The 13,828-nt window shown below is 39.3% G+C and overlaps 1 protein-coding gene across 1 annotated transcript in view; it reads right to left on the bottom strand.

Moving 5' to 3' along the window:
* Nucleotides 1–250: 250 nt before the first annotated feature.
* Tmem209 (transmembrane protein 209) overlaps nucleotides 251–13,828 on the bottom strand; it is a 34,057-nt gene continuing 20,479 nt past the window's right edge. Inside the window, exons 9-15 of the mRNA XM_048340222.1 lie at nucleotides 13,710–13,806; nucleotides 11,705–11,830; nucleotides 8,367–8,464; nucleotides 6,091–6,205; nucleotides 5,901–5,998; nucleotides 3,190–3,263; nucleotides 251–467 (exon numbers count right to left, since the gene is read on the bottom strand). Coding sequence (XP_048196179.1) covers nucleotides 413–467; nucleotides 3,190–3,263; nucleotides 5,901–5,998; nucleotides 6,091–6,205; nucleotides 8,367–8,464; nucleotides 11,705–11,830; nucleotides 13,710–13,806 — 663 coding nt within the window. The 3' untranslated portion in view covers nucleotides 251–412. The remainder of the gene's footprint in view (nucleotides 468–3,189; nucleotides 3,264–5,900; nucleotides 5,999–6,090; nucleotides 6,206–8,366; nucleotides 8,465–11,704; nucleotides 11,831–13,709; nucleotides 13,807–13,828) is intronic.

Here is a 13,828-nt window from a genome sequence, read left to right on the forward strand (position 1 = left end):
CGGTTTGAAACTGGCTGGGCAGGAAAGTCTGTGAAACACTTATCTTTAATTAATTAACCACCTGAAAACTGGAAGTGGAGCTTTGGCTCAAAGTGGTAGAGCACTAGCCTTAAGCAAAAAAGCTCAGGGACAGTGCCCAGGCTCTGAGCTGAAACCCCATAACTAACCAACCCCCCCCCCCAAACCAACAACAACCCCACGATGAAAAACCACCACCAACCCACCCCCCCTGCAGCATTGCAGTTTTACAGTTCACTTAGGTTTTTGAAACAAGATGTAAGATCAAATGTGTAATGTTCTGCAGAGTAGACGTTACACACCCACGCCTACTTTAAAAGATGAGGTGGCTAAAGATGCTTAGATTCAACTGGTACAACCAAATGGAAGGCGAATGTTTCAAACTGATGATCTACTATTCGCCAAAAATCCATAAAATATTTACACCAGATAGACCAAGGTTCACTCTCCTGTAAAGAGAAACAAAGAAGTGTTGTAGGATTGCTTGCCAAGTAGCAGAGATCTTTTGCTAATAACAACAACCAGAATATACGGAGTATATGCTTAACGGATGACACTTATGGAAATTCTGCAGTGAGTTACAATCCACACACTTTATCAGGTAAATGCAATGCAAGTAACAGTCTAACAGTAACTACTTCCTTCACTGTCTTGACATGTCGTTTTTCAGTGGGCTCCAAGAACAATGATGCCCAATAACAGTCAGAGCTAACAGAATAATTTCAGTAAGAACAAAGTGTCAATTGAATAAAAATAAGAAAGCTATAGAGAAATTTGCCTGCTTGATTTTGAATTAAGAATCTAGTTATTAGGGATGCTTTCTTTAGTGAGTTTGCATATGTGCATTATTGATGTATTTTAAGCCTTATTGCACAGGACAAGAAGGCAAATCTACTTGTACTCTAGAGAATAATACAATTGTATTTAAAGTTTGTTGAAGGAGAAGAGAGCTACAAAAGAAAGAAATCACTCATCTAAGAAAGTAAGCAACAACGTCTAAACCTGAAGAATCAAGAGAAAGAAAGAGAGCTGAGTGCCTGTATTATTATTTGGAACTACAAGTCTTACTAGAAAAACAAACTAAAGGTTTGAAGCAGCTACTTTTGTGCAGTAGGTTGTGGGAAGATAGAAAACTGCTTGTTTTTGTCAGGAGCTTTTAACTCTGTATGCCCTAATATTATAAAAATGTATTAACTATGGTAAAAATTAAAAACATAGCTATGATATCAAAGATGCCCTTTCCCTATTTCTTCATACTGCCACCAACAATGTAAGTGATTAATCTTAATTTGATAGGAAATAATGCTTGTCTGTGGACAAATACGTTCTTGAGAAAATCTTTAATGATTTTTTCCCCCATTTTACTGTCCTTTTCTATTCTAATTAGTTCATGTGTCCTTTATACATGACAGATGGTTAACTTGTGTTGCTATATGTTGTAGCATAATGCTCTGTTTCATGTTGTTGTTTGGCATTAAACTTTATTTATGGTGTGTCTTGCCAAACAAAACATTTAAATTACTGTGTAGTTAAGTCTGCTAGATTTTTTCCCCCCTTTTGGAAGTAAAACATTCATCTAATTCCAGTAACTGCACAAACACCTGGCAATTAATTGATAATGTATTTGGATCAATCAGCACCTTTATAGTCTCACTTTCAAAGAGACTTTATTTGAGCCACTAATTTCCTTTTAAGTTAAAGGATGCTAGTTTTTTTTAAACTATTTGTCAGATGGATTCTTTTTTTTCTGAGACAGATTTTGACTTTAAGAACCACTATTCTTCTGCATTAGATTCCCAAGTTCTAGGCTACAATGCCTGCCTTTAATTACTTGTTTTTGAGAGTATTAGAAAGATTAAGTAGTCATATCAAGCAAGTTAATAATTTGAAAGGTTTTCTCTTTGGTTACGAGAAACCAAATAAATAAAAAAAAGTATGTTTTATTCTAGAATATTGTTTAGAATTTCTAGCCAACACCTAGGTAACTAAGAAGGAACAACTAAGATTAATTTGAAAACTCTATTTCATTTAACTAATATATCCAAAGTCTTTCAGTCTGTAATAAAAAAAACCAAAATTATTGGCATACATAATTTTTATTGGTACTGTGACTTTGAAACTTGATATATACTTGAAACTTTCAGGCATCTCAATTCAGACAAATCATGTTCCGAGTGCTCAGTGGCACAGATGGCTTGTGACCACTGTGTTGGGACAGTGCAGCATGAGAACACGTTTAAATCACAAACTTAACAAACAGAAGCATGTCTATTAGCACTGAAAGCCAGCAGATATCTTCTGCTGAGCCTTGCCATGATGTTCCATCAGCCCTGGGTGCTCGGTATGACAGACAGACCAGAACACAGGTCTTTAGACTCCCAGGTCACACCATCAGACTGCCGTGGGGCCCACTTATTTCAAGTAGCATTTGATAATATTAAACAATTTTTTTGTGCTAGTCCTAGGGCTTGAACTCAGGGCCTGGGCACTGTCCCTAGATTCTTTTAGCTCAAGGCTAGCACTCTACCACTTGAGCCACAGCACCACTTCTGGCTTTTTCTGTATATGTGGTGCTGAGGAATCGAACGAAGGGCTTCATGCATGCTAGGCGAGCACTCTACCACTAAGCCATATTCCCAGCCCCTATATTAAAATTTTGAATCATCAAAAGGACAATATAATAATTCTGAACTTGAAGTAATACATGAGCTTCATTAAGTACATAAACAGTTTCATGGACTACTTTTTTCCATAAGAATTAACAGTCTGAATGAGTACCAAACTCAGCCCTCTGGAAGGGTAAATGGTTTGCAAAATGCTCTGTGTCTAAAATAAATGGGATGGCTTGGGAGAAAAAAAGACAGACTAAAGTTTTTGGTTTAAAAAAAAATGATTAGTGTCAAGAGCATGCTCTATCATACTCTTGACCCATTGATCTATCTCGGGCAGTTCCTGGGAACACAACTGTAAAGGCAAGGATGCAGTCCACTCAACTTCTGCTAGTAGGAGAATGGATTTGCCCAAGATAGTACACACCATTGGCAATAGGGCTGTACTTACAATTCAGCCCACAAATCTTGTTAAATAATGTTGCAACATGAAGAATACTAACATAGGAAGCAAAACAGTTCATAAACTAGATGCTTATGTTTTAGATTTATAAATACCTACCCAAGCATTCCTGACTCTTTGGTCTTTATTATGTAGAGAAACATCAGCAATGTATGAAACATATTGTTTCTACCCTAGAACCAGGACACAAAAGACAAGACTTAACGTAAACCAAAAAGATTTAGGTAGGTCAGTTCAGAGCTTATCAATTAATATTCTAGCAGCTCAAAATTTCACAAAGTTCAGACTTTCATGCATTCCACAATGAGCCTATACTTCGTACTAGGAAGTAGCAATTCTGTGGTGAATAAGATAGAATTTGTTTGGTTTTGTTTTTGTTGCCACTCCTGGGGCTTGAACTCAGGGCCTGAGCACTGTCCCTGGCTTCTTTTTTGCTCAAGGCTAGCACTCTGCCACTTGAGCCACAGCGCCACTTCTGGCTTTTTCTATATATGTGGTGCTGGGGAATTGAGCCCAGGGCTTCATGTATACGAGGCGAACACTTTACCACTCGGCCATATTCCCAGCCCATAAGATAGAATTTGTAATGAGGAGCTTAACAGTGAGCAGGAAGAGCAGACATTATATTAAGAATTCCATGGTGTGTGCAGAATGTCCAGAGTGGGTGCTGGATGCCACAGGAACACAGGAAGGCATCTCATTTAGACGGGGGAGGCAAGGATTGCTTAAGGAGAAGATTTTTAAAGTAGAATCTGGAACACGAGCAGGAAGTTGACATATTGATGGGGGGGCATGGTCTCATGGGAGGAACATTATTTGGTAAGGCTGAAAAAGTGGCAAGTTGGTGCACCTGCACTATATACAAAAAATGTCCTATTCTCCAACTAACAACAATGTACATTATAATATACCTCAGTATATAAGAGAAAGGCTAAATAGACATTTATTTTGTCTACAAGGGACTACTAGGCAGTATGTGCTGGCTCTAAAACCAAGCTATTATATCAAATTGCTGGTCTATAAAAGCAGCTAATCTATATTCTCAATTTACTGATTAACTTTCACTCGCTAACTCAGAGTTAGGATGTTTTAAGCTAAAGAATTTGAAGAAGTATAATTTTTAAAACATGTTTCTCCAAAAATTTTTGCATGAGTTAGTCATAGGAACTTTAGTGGTTCAAATAATAAATTTGAAAAAAATGAACTTAGTACTAACTCTGTCTGAGCAACGGGGTAAGAACACAACATATTGTCAGTAAGTTGTACTGTACACACCTGCTGGAACTGAGGAGTCTGAGACAGGAGGGTTGTGAATTTGAGGCCAGCCTTGGCTATATAGTGAGACTTAAAAAAATATTTTTATCGTTTTCTAGTAGTTGTTTAAAGGGGATTAGCATTCAACATATCAGCTTATGAGTACAATGCATCTTGATCAGTGTCACTCCTTTCCCTTCCCAGTGTCTCTCCCTTCCCTTTCAACCCCTCAATAGACTTTATCTCAAATAAACCCAAACCCAAACCCAAACAACAAAATTACAGTGATGTGGTAGAGTACTAGCCTTGAGAGATAAAGTTCAGGGATAGTGCCCAGACCCTGGGTTCAAGCCCCACAACTGACAAAAGAATAGCATGACAATATTATGTGTTTTCACAGGGTACTGTTTGGTAGTTGAAACTTAATGCTACTTAACAAAATAAGTGTGCAATGCTCTTTAATGCACTTTTTTTTTTGCCAGTCCTGGGGCTTGAATTCAGGGCACTCTACCACTAACACACATTCCCAGCCCTTATATTCTTTTTTTCTATAAAAGTAACGTGTATAATTTAGAAAAGTGAAAAAATAAGAAAAATTATTCATCAAGGCTGCTCTTGTTAGCTTTTTATTTATTTTTTTGGTCGGTTGTGGGGCTTGAACTCAGGGCTTGGGCACCGACGCTGAGTGTTTTGCTCTAGGCTAGTGCTCTACCACTTTGAGCCACAGCTCCACTTTTGGTTTTTGAGTGGTTAATTGGAGATAATAGTCTCACAGGAACTTTTCTGCCTGGGCTGGCTTCAAACTGTAATCTTCAGGTCTCAGCCTCCTAGGTAGCTGTGAGCAGCCAGTGCCCGGCTACATTCAAAATAAAATCATTTATACAGTCTTACATTCTGCTTTTAAAAAATATTTTTATAGTTGAATGTGGGCGGTTCATATCTGTGATCCTCTGTACTCAGGAGGCTAAAATTTGAAGACTAAGGCTTGAAGCCACCCCAGTCAGGAAAATCCATGGGACTCCATTTAACCACTTCAATTAACCACCAAAAGGCCAGGAGTAGAGCTATGGCTCAAGTGAGTGCTCAAGAGTGCTATCCCTGAGCAAAAAAAGCTAAGAGACAGTGCCCAAGCCCTGAGTTCAAGCCCCTATACAGACAGACAGACAGACAGATACACACACACAAAATGTATGTATAGATTTTGGCATGAAAGTGCATTGAAGTGGGCTGGAAAGGTGGCTCAGTACTGGGTAGAGTGCTTGCATGAAGCCCTGGGTTTGATTCCTCAGTACCACACAAGCAGGAAAAGTTGGAAGTGGCACTGTTGCTCAAGTGGTAGAGTATAGCCTTGAGCAAAAGAAGCTCAGGGACAGTGCCCAGAGCCTGAGTTTAAGCCCCAGGACTGGCCAAAAAAAAAAAAAAGAAAAAGAATATAAAAGAAACTTTCCAAAAAGCTTATTACTAAGCACTTTATAAACAAGATATTCTAATTTTTTAAATGTTATAAAAAAGTAAGTCATCCATAACATTCTAACAGCTTCTATATAGAGAAATACCTTTGGAAGATTATAGACATGGCGCTGGTAGATTAGCTCATAATGAGGAGGGTTGACAGCACTTTGATAAATGCAAAAAACATTCTCATTGGTAACATCTGTAAAGAAAATATGTTACATTGAAAAACAAAACCACTAGAGATTTTTCATGTGAAAAATCTTGACTCATTCTTTTAGGAGAAGCTCGTACCTGGTTTATTTGGAGTCTGAACAAAGTGCTGAGAAGTAAATGTTTTCCCATCCGGGTACTTAGGATGTGGAGGTAATCTGGAGTCGAGGTAGGTGCAAAACACGTGCATGATGATCTGTAGACGAGAAAACAGCTGCTCAAAGTTAGTGTCAAGTCTAATATGGAAATAGGTCTTTTAAAACATCTGTGCTTGTTAAAGATTACAATTAAAATTTTTTTTACCCTAAAGAGAGAATTAGCAAAAATGCTTTCAAGTGGTCATTTAAGATGAAATTTACAGAATGAAAAGACAAAAATCACATCATTTAGGTAACAAATCTTTTCTGTTGAAGTATTTTCCATAATGATAAGGAATTCACTAATAGAATCTTTCCCTCTGGGAAATCATGACAAAATCCAGTCTGCTTTAAGAGAAGCCAGGCACCTATGGACTAATCACAGTAAGATCCCTTTTACACTGAATACTGATAAAAAAAAAAAAAAAAGAGAGAGATGGGAAAAAGAAAAAGGTGAGGTTAGGAGACATAGTTCGAAGTCCACTCACCTACACAGCATGAAAAGGCCTGAGTGTGACGCCCAGCATCACACAAAGAAACAACAAATAACCCAAAGCCCCCTCCATTCAAAATTGAAAAGTATTTGCTGTCCAATCATCTTATCTTTTGATGGTCATCTTCTCAGTTTGAAAAGAGAAAACATTCCAAACTATAGTCACCATTACTTGTGGGGCCTGGAGCACACATGTGACCCAGGGGTGGATAAAACATCAAGGATATTCATTGTATTCATACAATTGACCAAAATAAAATAAAAAACCAAGATTAAATGTACATTCATTTTTTTTCTCTTTTGCCAGTCCTAGGGCTTGAACTCAGGACCTGGGCACTGTTTGTGAGCTGCTTTTGCTCAAAGCTAGCACTCTACCACTTGAGCCAGGGTGCCACTTCCGGCCTTTTCTGTGTATGTGGGTACTGAGGATTCGAACCCAGGGCTTCATGCATGCCAGGCAAGCATTCTATCACTAAGCCACATTCCCAGCCCATTTTTTTTGGGGGGGGAGGGGGGATAGTGGTCTTGGGGCTTAAACTCAAGGCCTGGCCTGGGTGCTGTCCCTAAGCTTGTGCGTGTGTGTGCGTGCGCGCGCTCACGACTAGTGCTTTACCACCTGGACCACAGCTCTGGCTTTTTGGTGGTTAATTGGAGATAAGAATTTCATAGACTCTCCTATGAGAGTTGGCTTCAAACTGAATCTTCAGTTCTCAGCCTCCTGAGCAGTGAGCTACTGGTGCCCAGCTTTACATTCAGTTCTTAATTTGAATTTTAACATTAAAAAAATGCAGAAACACTTTTATGCTCTTTGATCTTATAAATCTGACACTAGGAATTAATAATCTTAAGTAGGAAGAAGTATGTATCATTATTATTCTGCCCATTATTCAACATGGAGAAACAAAAATCTCTTCCCCAAAATCTTTTAGGACCAATAAGAATAGCTAAATGATAGTATGCAATAATGGAAAAATATTTAAGTATTTCAAAATGTAGAAAAAATGTAATTTTATATACAGTATGATTAAAACTATGATAAAAATGTAAAGAAAAAAAAAGTAGTGATGCTGGGTATTGGTGGCTCACTGCTTGTAAATCCTAGCTACTCAGGAGGTTAAGATTTAAAGATGGTGGTTCGAAGCCAGCCCACTGATTACTCATAATACTCATAAACCAGAAATGGAGCTGTTGCTCGAAGTGGCAGAACACTAGCCTTGAGCAAAAAAGCTCAGGGACAGCACCCAGGCCCCAAGTTCAAGCAAGACAGAGGAAAAAAAAGTTTGCCTGGGTGATTAGGTTAAGATGATTTTACTCTTAAATGATTTGTATCTTAGTTTCTAAATTTTTTTCCAGTTCTTATTTACTTCATAAATGATGAGAGGAACTGCTTGCCTCAGGTGATCAATTAGAACAAAATGTTAGTTAAAATAATAACACAAAAAATAATCTAAAAAAAGTAACACAAAGCCAACAATAACAGCAGGATTGCTTCACATTCTTACTTCCCCCACACCAGTGTCTTTTAAAGCTAGCAGGTGATTTACAGGTAACCACCTTTCCTGAGATTGGGCTGATTTAAGAACAAAAGATCCTGATTTAATCAGAGAACCTAATTAAATTTAATCAGACTTAATCTATTTAATCACTACCTGTTTTTTGTTAAGTGTCTAAATTCTAACATTCATACAATAGAAAAATAATAAGATAGTACAGAAGTTTGGGCTTACAGCAGAGTCAGTGGGCAGGTCCGTGTCCCACTTGCGTCCTTTGAAGTCTCCACCTCTGTTCCATCGAAACGAGCTCATACAGCCTCCTTGAGAAAGCTCTGTGCAACAAAGGTAACACTTATGAGCTAAATTTTTAACCTTTTTTTTTTTTTTTTTGGTACTTGGGATCCAACCTAGGACGCTGCACTTGCTAGGCAAGCACTTTGCCAAATGAGCTACACCCAGCCTTAAAAGATAGATAGTAATGTTTATTTTAAAAAGGACAGGATATTACAGTCATTGTAATTATTTGTAACATTACGGTAATTGAGTAATTGTTCTTTTTCTTTTTTTAAGGTAGGGTCTCCCTAAACAATTCCTACTCCCAGCTAGCATTGAATTCAGGGTCTTGTACTTGTTTAGCTCAACACCTTCAGCCTTTTGCTGGTTATTCTAGTCTCATGGACTTTTCTTCCCAGACTGGCTTTGATGATCCTCCAGATTTTAGCCTCTTAACTAGCTAGGGTTACAGGCACAAGCCACCTGCACTTGGCTTAAGAACTTCAGTGTCCTGGGTACTGAGATTATAGGTAATGTACCTGGAACAAAGTACATTATTTTAAAAACAGGATCAAAACAAAATAGCTAAGTGCAATAGCTCAAACTTATAATTCCAGCTACTTAGAGGCAGAGATCAGAAGGATTATGGTTCTAGGCCAGACTGGGCAGAAAGTTAGTGTGACTCCAACTCAACCATTAAGCCACATTTGGTGATATACAACTGTCATCCTAGCTACAAGGGGAACAGACAGGAAGACCATATAGTTCAAAGCTGACCCAGCAGGAGAAACTGCAAGAGAATTTGTTTGAAAAGCCAAAATAAAGTTCTGAAAAACAAGCAAGCAAGCAAGGTGGGTACTGGCACTGGTGGCTCACACCTATTGTAATAGTAGCTACTCAGAAGACTGAGATCCCAGGATTAAGGTGCAAAGCCAGGATGGGCAGGAAAGTCTGGGAGATTCTCATCTCCAAATTAACCAGCAAAAAGGCAGTAGAGGAATTATAGCTCAAGTGGAAGAGTATCAGTTGAGAGGAAAATGTCAAGCAAGATCATGAAGGCCTGAGCTCAAGCCCTAGTACTGGCCCGTGCACGCACATATGCTCACACACACAGAGAAAGAACATTAGATGCAATAGTGATATTGTGAGGTATAGGTGTATGATGGCATTTTTTTCTCCTGGACCTGGGGCTTTGAACTCAGGGCTTGGGCCTGAGCCTCTTTGTGTTCAAGGCTAGCACTCTGACTTGGGCTATAGTGCCACTTCTGGCTTTTTAAAGTAGTTTGTTGGCATAAGGATCTGTTGGGGACTTAATCTGCCCGGGCTGGCATTGAACCACGAGCCTCAGCCTCCTGAGTAGCTAGGATTACAGGTATGAGCCCTGTCGCCCTGGTGTGTGATGGTACTTTTAGAGACATACAGGGAATACTAATAATGGCAGGAGGTAGACTGGGGCAGGAAGATGGCCATGGTGGTTCAGGAACTGCAGGATGCTAGGACTGGGTGTGTGCACAAGAGGGTCACGAACACTATTTTGTCTAGTTTTGTACATTTTTTTTTGGGGGGGGTGTTGTTTGTGGGCTTGAACTCAGGGCCTGAGCACTGTCCCTGAGCTTTTTTGCTCAAGGCTAGTGCTCTACCACTTTGAGTCACAGCACCACTTCTGGTTTTTCTGGTGGTCAATTGGAGATAATAGTCCTCTGCCCTGGCTGGCTTCCAACTGTGGTCTTTGCATCTCATCCTCCTGAATAGTTAGGTTTAAAGGTGTGAGCCACCAGTGCCTGGCTTGTGCATGTTTTGAAATTTCTTATGTGGCAAGTTTTCACAAAGTCACGAAAAAAGTTTATTTCGGAATCCCAATCCAAACTAAGGAGGTAAAGGGAGAGAACTGTACCATTTTCAAACTGAAGATGTATAAAAAAATGCATACTGAAATCTATTTTTAAAGCTTGTTTTTCAGACAAGAACATTTTTATGAATGTAGAAAAATTCTAACCCAATGCATTTTTCTTTCAGTGAGAGGATAAACAGAGGGTATAGGAGTGTCAAGAGGTTGAACTTCTGATTCAAGTCAGTCTCCTTAGAAGACCTGCATCTACCCCCATGTCAAAATAAAACAGAAACAGAAACAAGTAGCATAATAAACAGGAATTACAGAAATTGAAAGAATCAGAACAGCATGTTGATATTATTGTACCAAGAATAGGTAATCCTATTGGTAGTCTAAGTAGAAAATAAAATATTCACCTGAATCTGTTTACCTCACATCTAAGTTTCCTACACTGAATAAAATTACTAATTTTAACACAGTCAGGCTATTTTTATTTGTTTTTTGGTGTCTGTACTGGGGCTTGATCACGGGGTCTTGAACTCATGTTCCTATGAGGTTTTTTTCCAATCACAGCTGGTGCTCTACCACTTGGGTCACATTTCTATTTCTGGCTATTTTGCTGGTTAGCTGGAGGTAAGAGTCTCTTAGATTTGTCTGCCCAGGCTAGCATCAAACCACAATTTCAGATCCCTGTCTCTTGAGTAGTTAGAATTCTAAGTGTGAGCCACCAGCGCTCAATTTTTACTCCTTTTTTTAATTTTTTTTTGCCAGTCCTGGGGCTTGAACTCAGGGTCTGGGCACTGTCCCTGAGCTTCTTTTGCTCAAGGCTAGCACTCTACCACTTGAGCCACAGCACCACTTCCAGTTTTTTCTGTTTATGTGGTACTAAGGAATCAAACCTACGGCTTCATGCATGGTAGGCAAGCACTCTAACACTAAGCCACATTCCCAGCCCCCCAATTTTTTTTGTGCGTGTTTTGTGAAATAAGATCTTGCTTTTTGCCTGCGCAGGCCAGCCTGGCATTTATATTTCTTGCTGCAACTGGGATAACAGGTGTATACTACCATACCCAGCCTTTTCTGTTGAGATGGGTATAATCTCACACTTTTTGCTTGGGCTATTCTTGAGCTGTGATCCTCCCAATCTCCACCTTGTGATTGAGGACTATAACATGAGCCATAAGCACCCAGTCTCCAGGGATGTTCTTTGGATATTAGTGTGCAAAACTGAGGATCCGAAAATTTGTTCAGATAAAGTCCTGAATCATATATATTTACAAAATATATGATCATTAATTACATCGATGTTTTTACAAGACATTTTTGTGGGCTAGGCAAGCACTTGAGCCATTTCCCAGCTTTACTTCTAATCCCTGCCCCCCCCATTTTTTCTCTCTTGTCATTGTTTTTCATTTGTAAAGTCTCAATGTCATGGAAAAAGTCTCCTTTCCCCCCTTCAGACAGTTACCTTTGATCCTTTCAAACAAGTATTCCTGATTTGGTGTTAAATCTAGATATTGCACGATCGTATTCAGAGTGGGAATGAGAGGGGCTTTGACCAGGGCAGCTTGCTTCAAGCTAGTAATACTAGCCTCTGTTAAAATAAAACACAGAGAACACAAGTTACTCTTTACGAAGGTCTCAAAACAACCTAAAATGCTCTTCCTCACCTGTTCAAATAGCTGGCTCCTCACTGTCCTTCAGGTCTTTACACAATCAGTAAGACCCTCCCACCCACAGACACCTCCTGACAGATTTCACTCTTCCTCTGTACATGATTAATAGCATCCTCCTGTGTTTTCCTCAGCATTAACCACTTGCTTTTCCCTTACTGTCTTATCTATTAGACTAGAGCTCAATGAAAGCAAGGATTGGGTCATTTTCCTGTAAACCTTTTCACCAGTGCCAAGAATAGAATCTATACATGGTTAGTACACAGTAGCTGTTGAACGAATAAAAGCCCTAATAGTTTATCTTAATTTTCATTATCTACTTAGCCTTAGTTTATTATTTCAGTTAGATTTATGTACATACACACTTCTAAGAAGCAGTGAAATCCATGTTGGCAAATCAGCAACTAAGATATAAGATTTTTATTCTACATGTATAAAAAGATAACACTAATAAGTTTCAAAATAAGTTGAGTTACAAGTTGCTCATTATGCCAGGTTAAGTGGATTTATGACAGCATTGAAATCACAAGTGCTGGGATCACAGGTCTGTGTACCTGTAACACACCTAGTGTCAAAAAAATATTTTTAGAGCCAGGTGCCAGTGGCTCTTGCGGGGCTGGGAATGTGGCCTAGTGGCAGAGTGCTCATCTAGCATGCATGAAGCCCTGGGTTTGATTCCTCAGCACCACATACACAGAAAAAGCCGTTAAGTGGTACTGTGGCTCAAGTGGTAGAGTGCTAGCCTTGAGCAAAATGAAGCCAGGGACAGTGCTAAGGCCCTGAGTTCAAGCCCCAGGACTTGGGGAAAAAATACACACACACACACACACACACACACACACACACACACACACACACACACGTCGAGCAATTCTATAAGCAATTATCCTAAGGAAATAATAATGTACACAAAAATGTAGGTATACAAGGACATTGATATTATTAGAAACAGGGAAAAAGGGCTGGGGATATGGCCTAGTGGCAAGAGTGCCTGCCTCATATACATGAGGCCCTGGGTTCGATTCCCCAGTACCACATATACAGAAAATGGCCAGAAGTGGCGCTGTGGCTCAAGTGGCAGACTGCTAGCCTTGAGCAAAAAGAAGCCAGGGACAGTGCTCAGGCCCTGAGTCCAAGGCCCAGGACTGGCCAAAAAAAAAAAAAAAAAAAAAGAAACAGGGAAAAAAACCTCCTTAAACTCCAGATAATAGAAATCTGTTAACTATACATATGACATTCCCAGCCCTCAGTGAGACTTTTAGCTCTATTTAACCACTAAAAAGCTAGAAGTAGGGCTATGGCTCAAGTGATAAGACTTCCAGCCTTCAGCAAAGAAGCTCAGAGACAACACCCAGGCTCTTAGTTTAAGCCCCAGGACCAGCAAATAAATAAATAAATAAAAACAAAGTACTTTAAACTGAATGGTATAACTTATCTGACATACATAAAACAGGTCTACCTGTACAGACATATCAGACTGGTATGACACAGGCTGGAAGTGAGTGACCTGCTAAAGGATATGGAGTTTCTTGTTTCGGGTGATGAAATGTTCTAGAATCAACTGTGTCGACAGTTGTACAAGCAACTTTAGCCTGTACATATTAAATGGCAAACTTTATGGTAGGTAATTTACATTTCCAGCTGCTAATTTTAAAACACACTAAGTGTATTATAGAGACATAGTTTTTCTTCTTTACCTGGAGATAACAAAGGAAGTTGTTAAATAGCCCATTAGAAGGAGATACTTTCTACTTGGTGCTTTACTGAACATCATCAAATACCAGGTTCGACTTCCCATACCTCCTATTTGTAGCTCTGGACAGCCCATTCGTCTCATCTGGGTGCTGACAGACTCAATCTCTTGTACAAGTGGCACTAGTATTGTCTCATTGATCCACTAGGAAGAAAGGAGGTATTTT

The sequence above is a fragment of the Perognathus longimembris genome, chromosome 2 (genome assembly GCF_023159225.1).
Source record: "Perognathus longimembris pacificus isolate PPM17 chromosome 2, ASM2315922v1, whole genome shotgun sequence".
In the NCBI taxonomy this organism is placed as follows: Eukaryota; Metazoa; Chordata; class Mammalia; order Rodentia; family Heteromyidae; genus Perognathus; species Perognathus longimembris.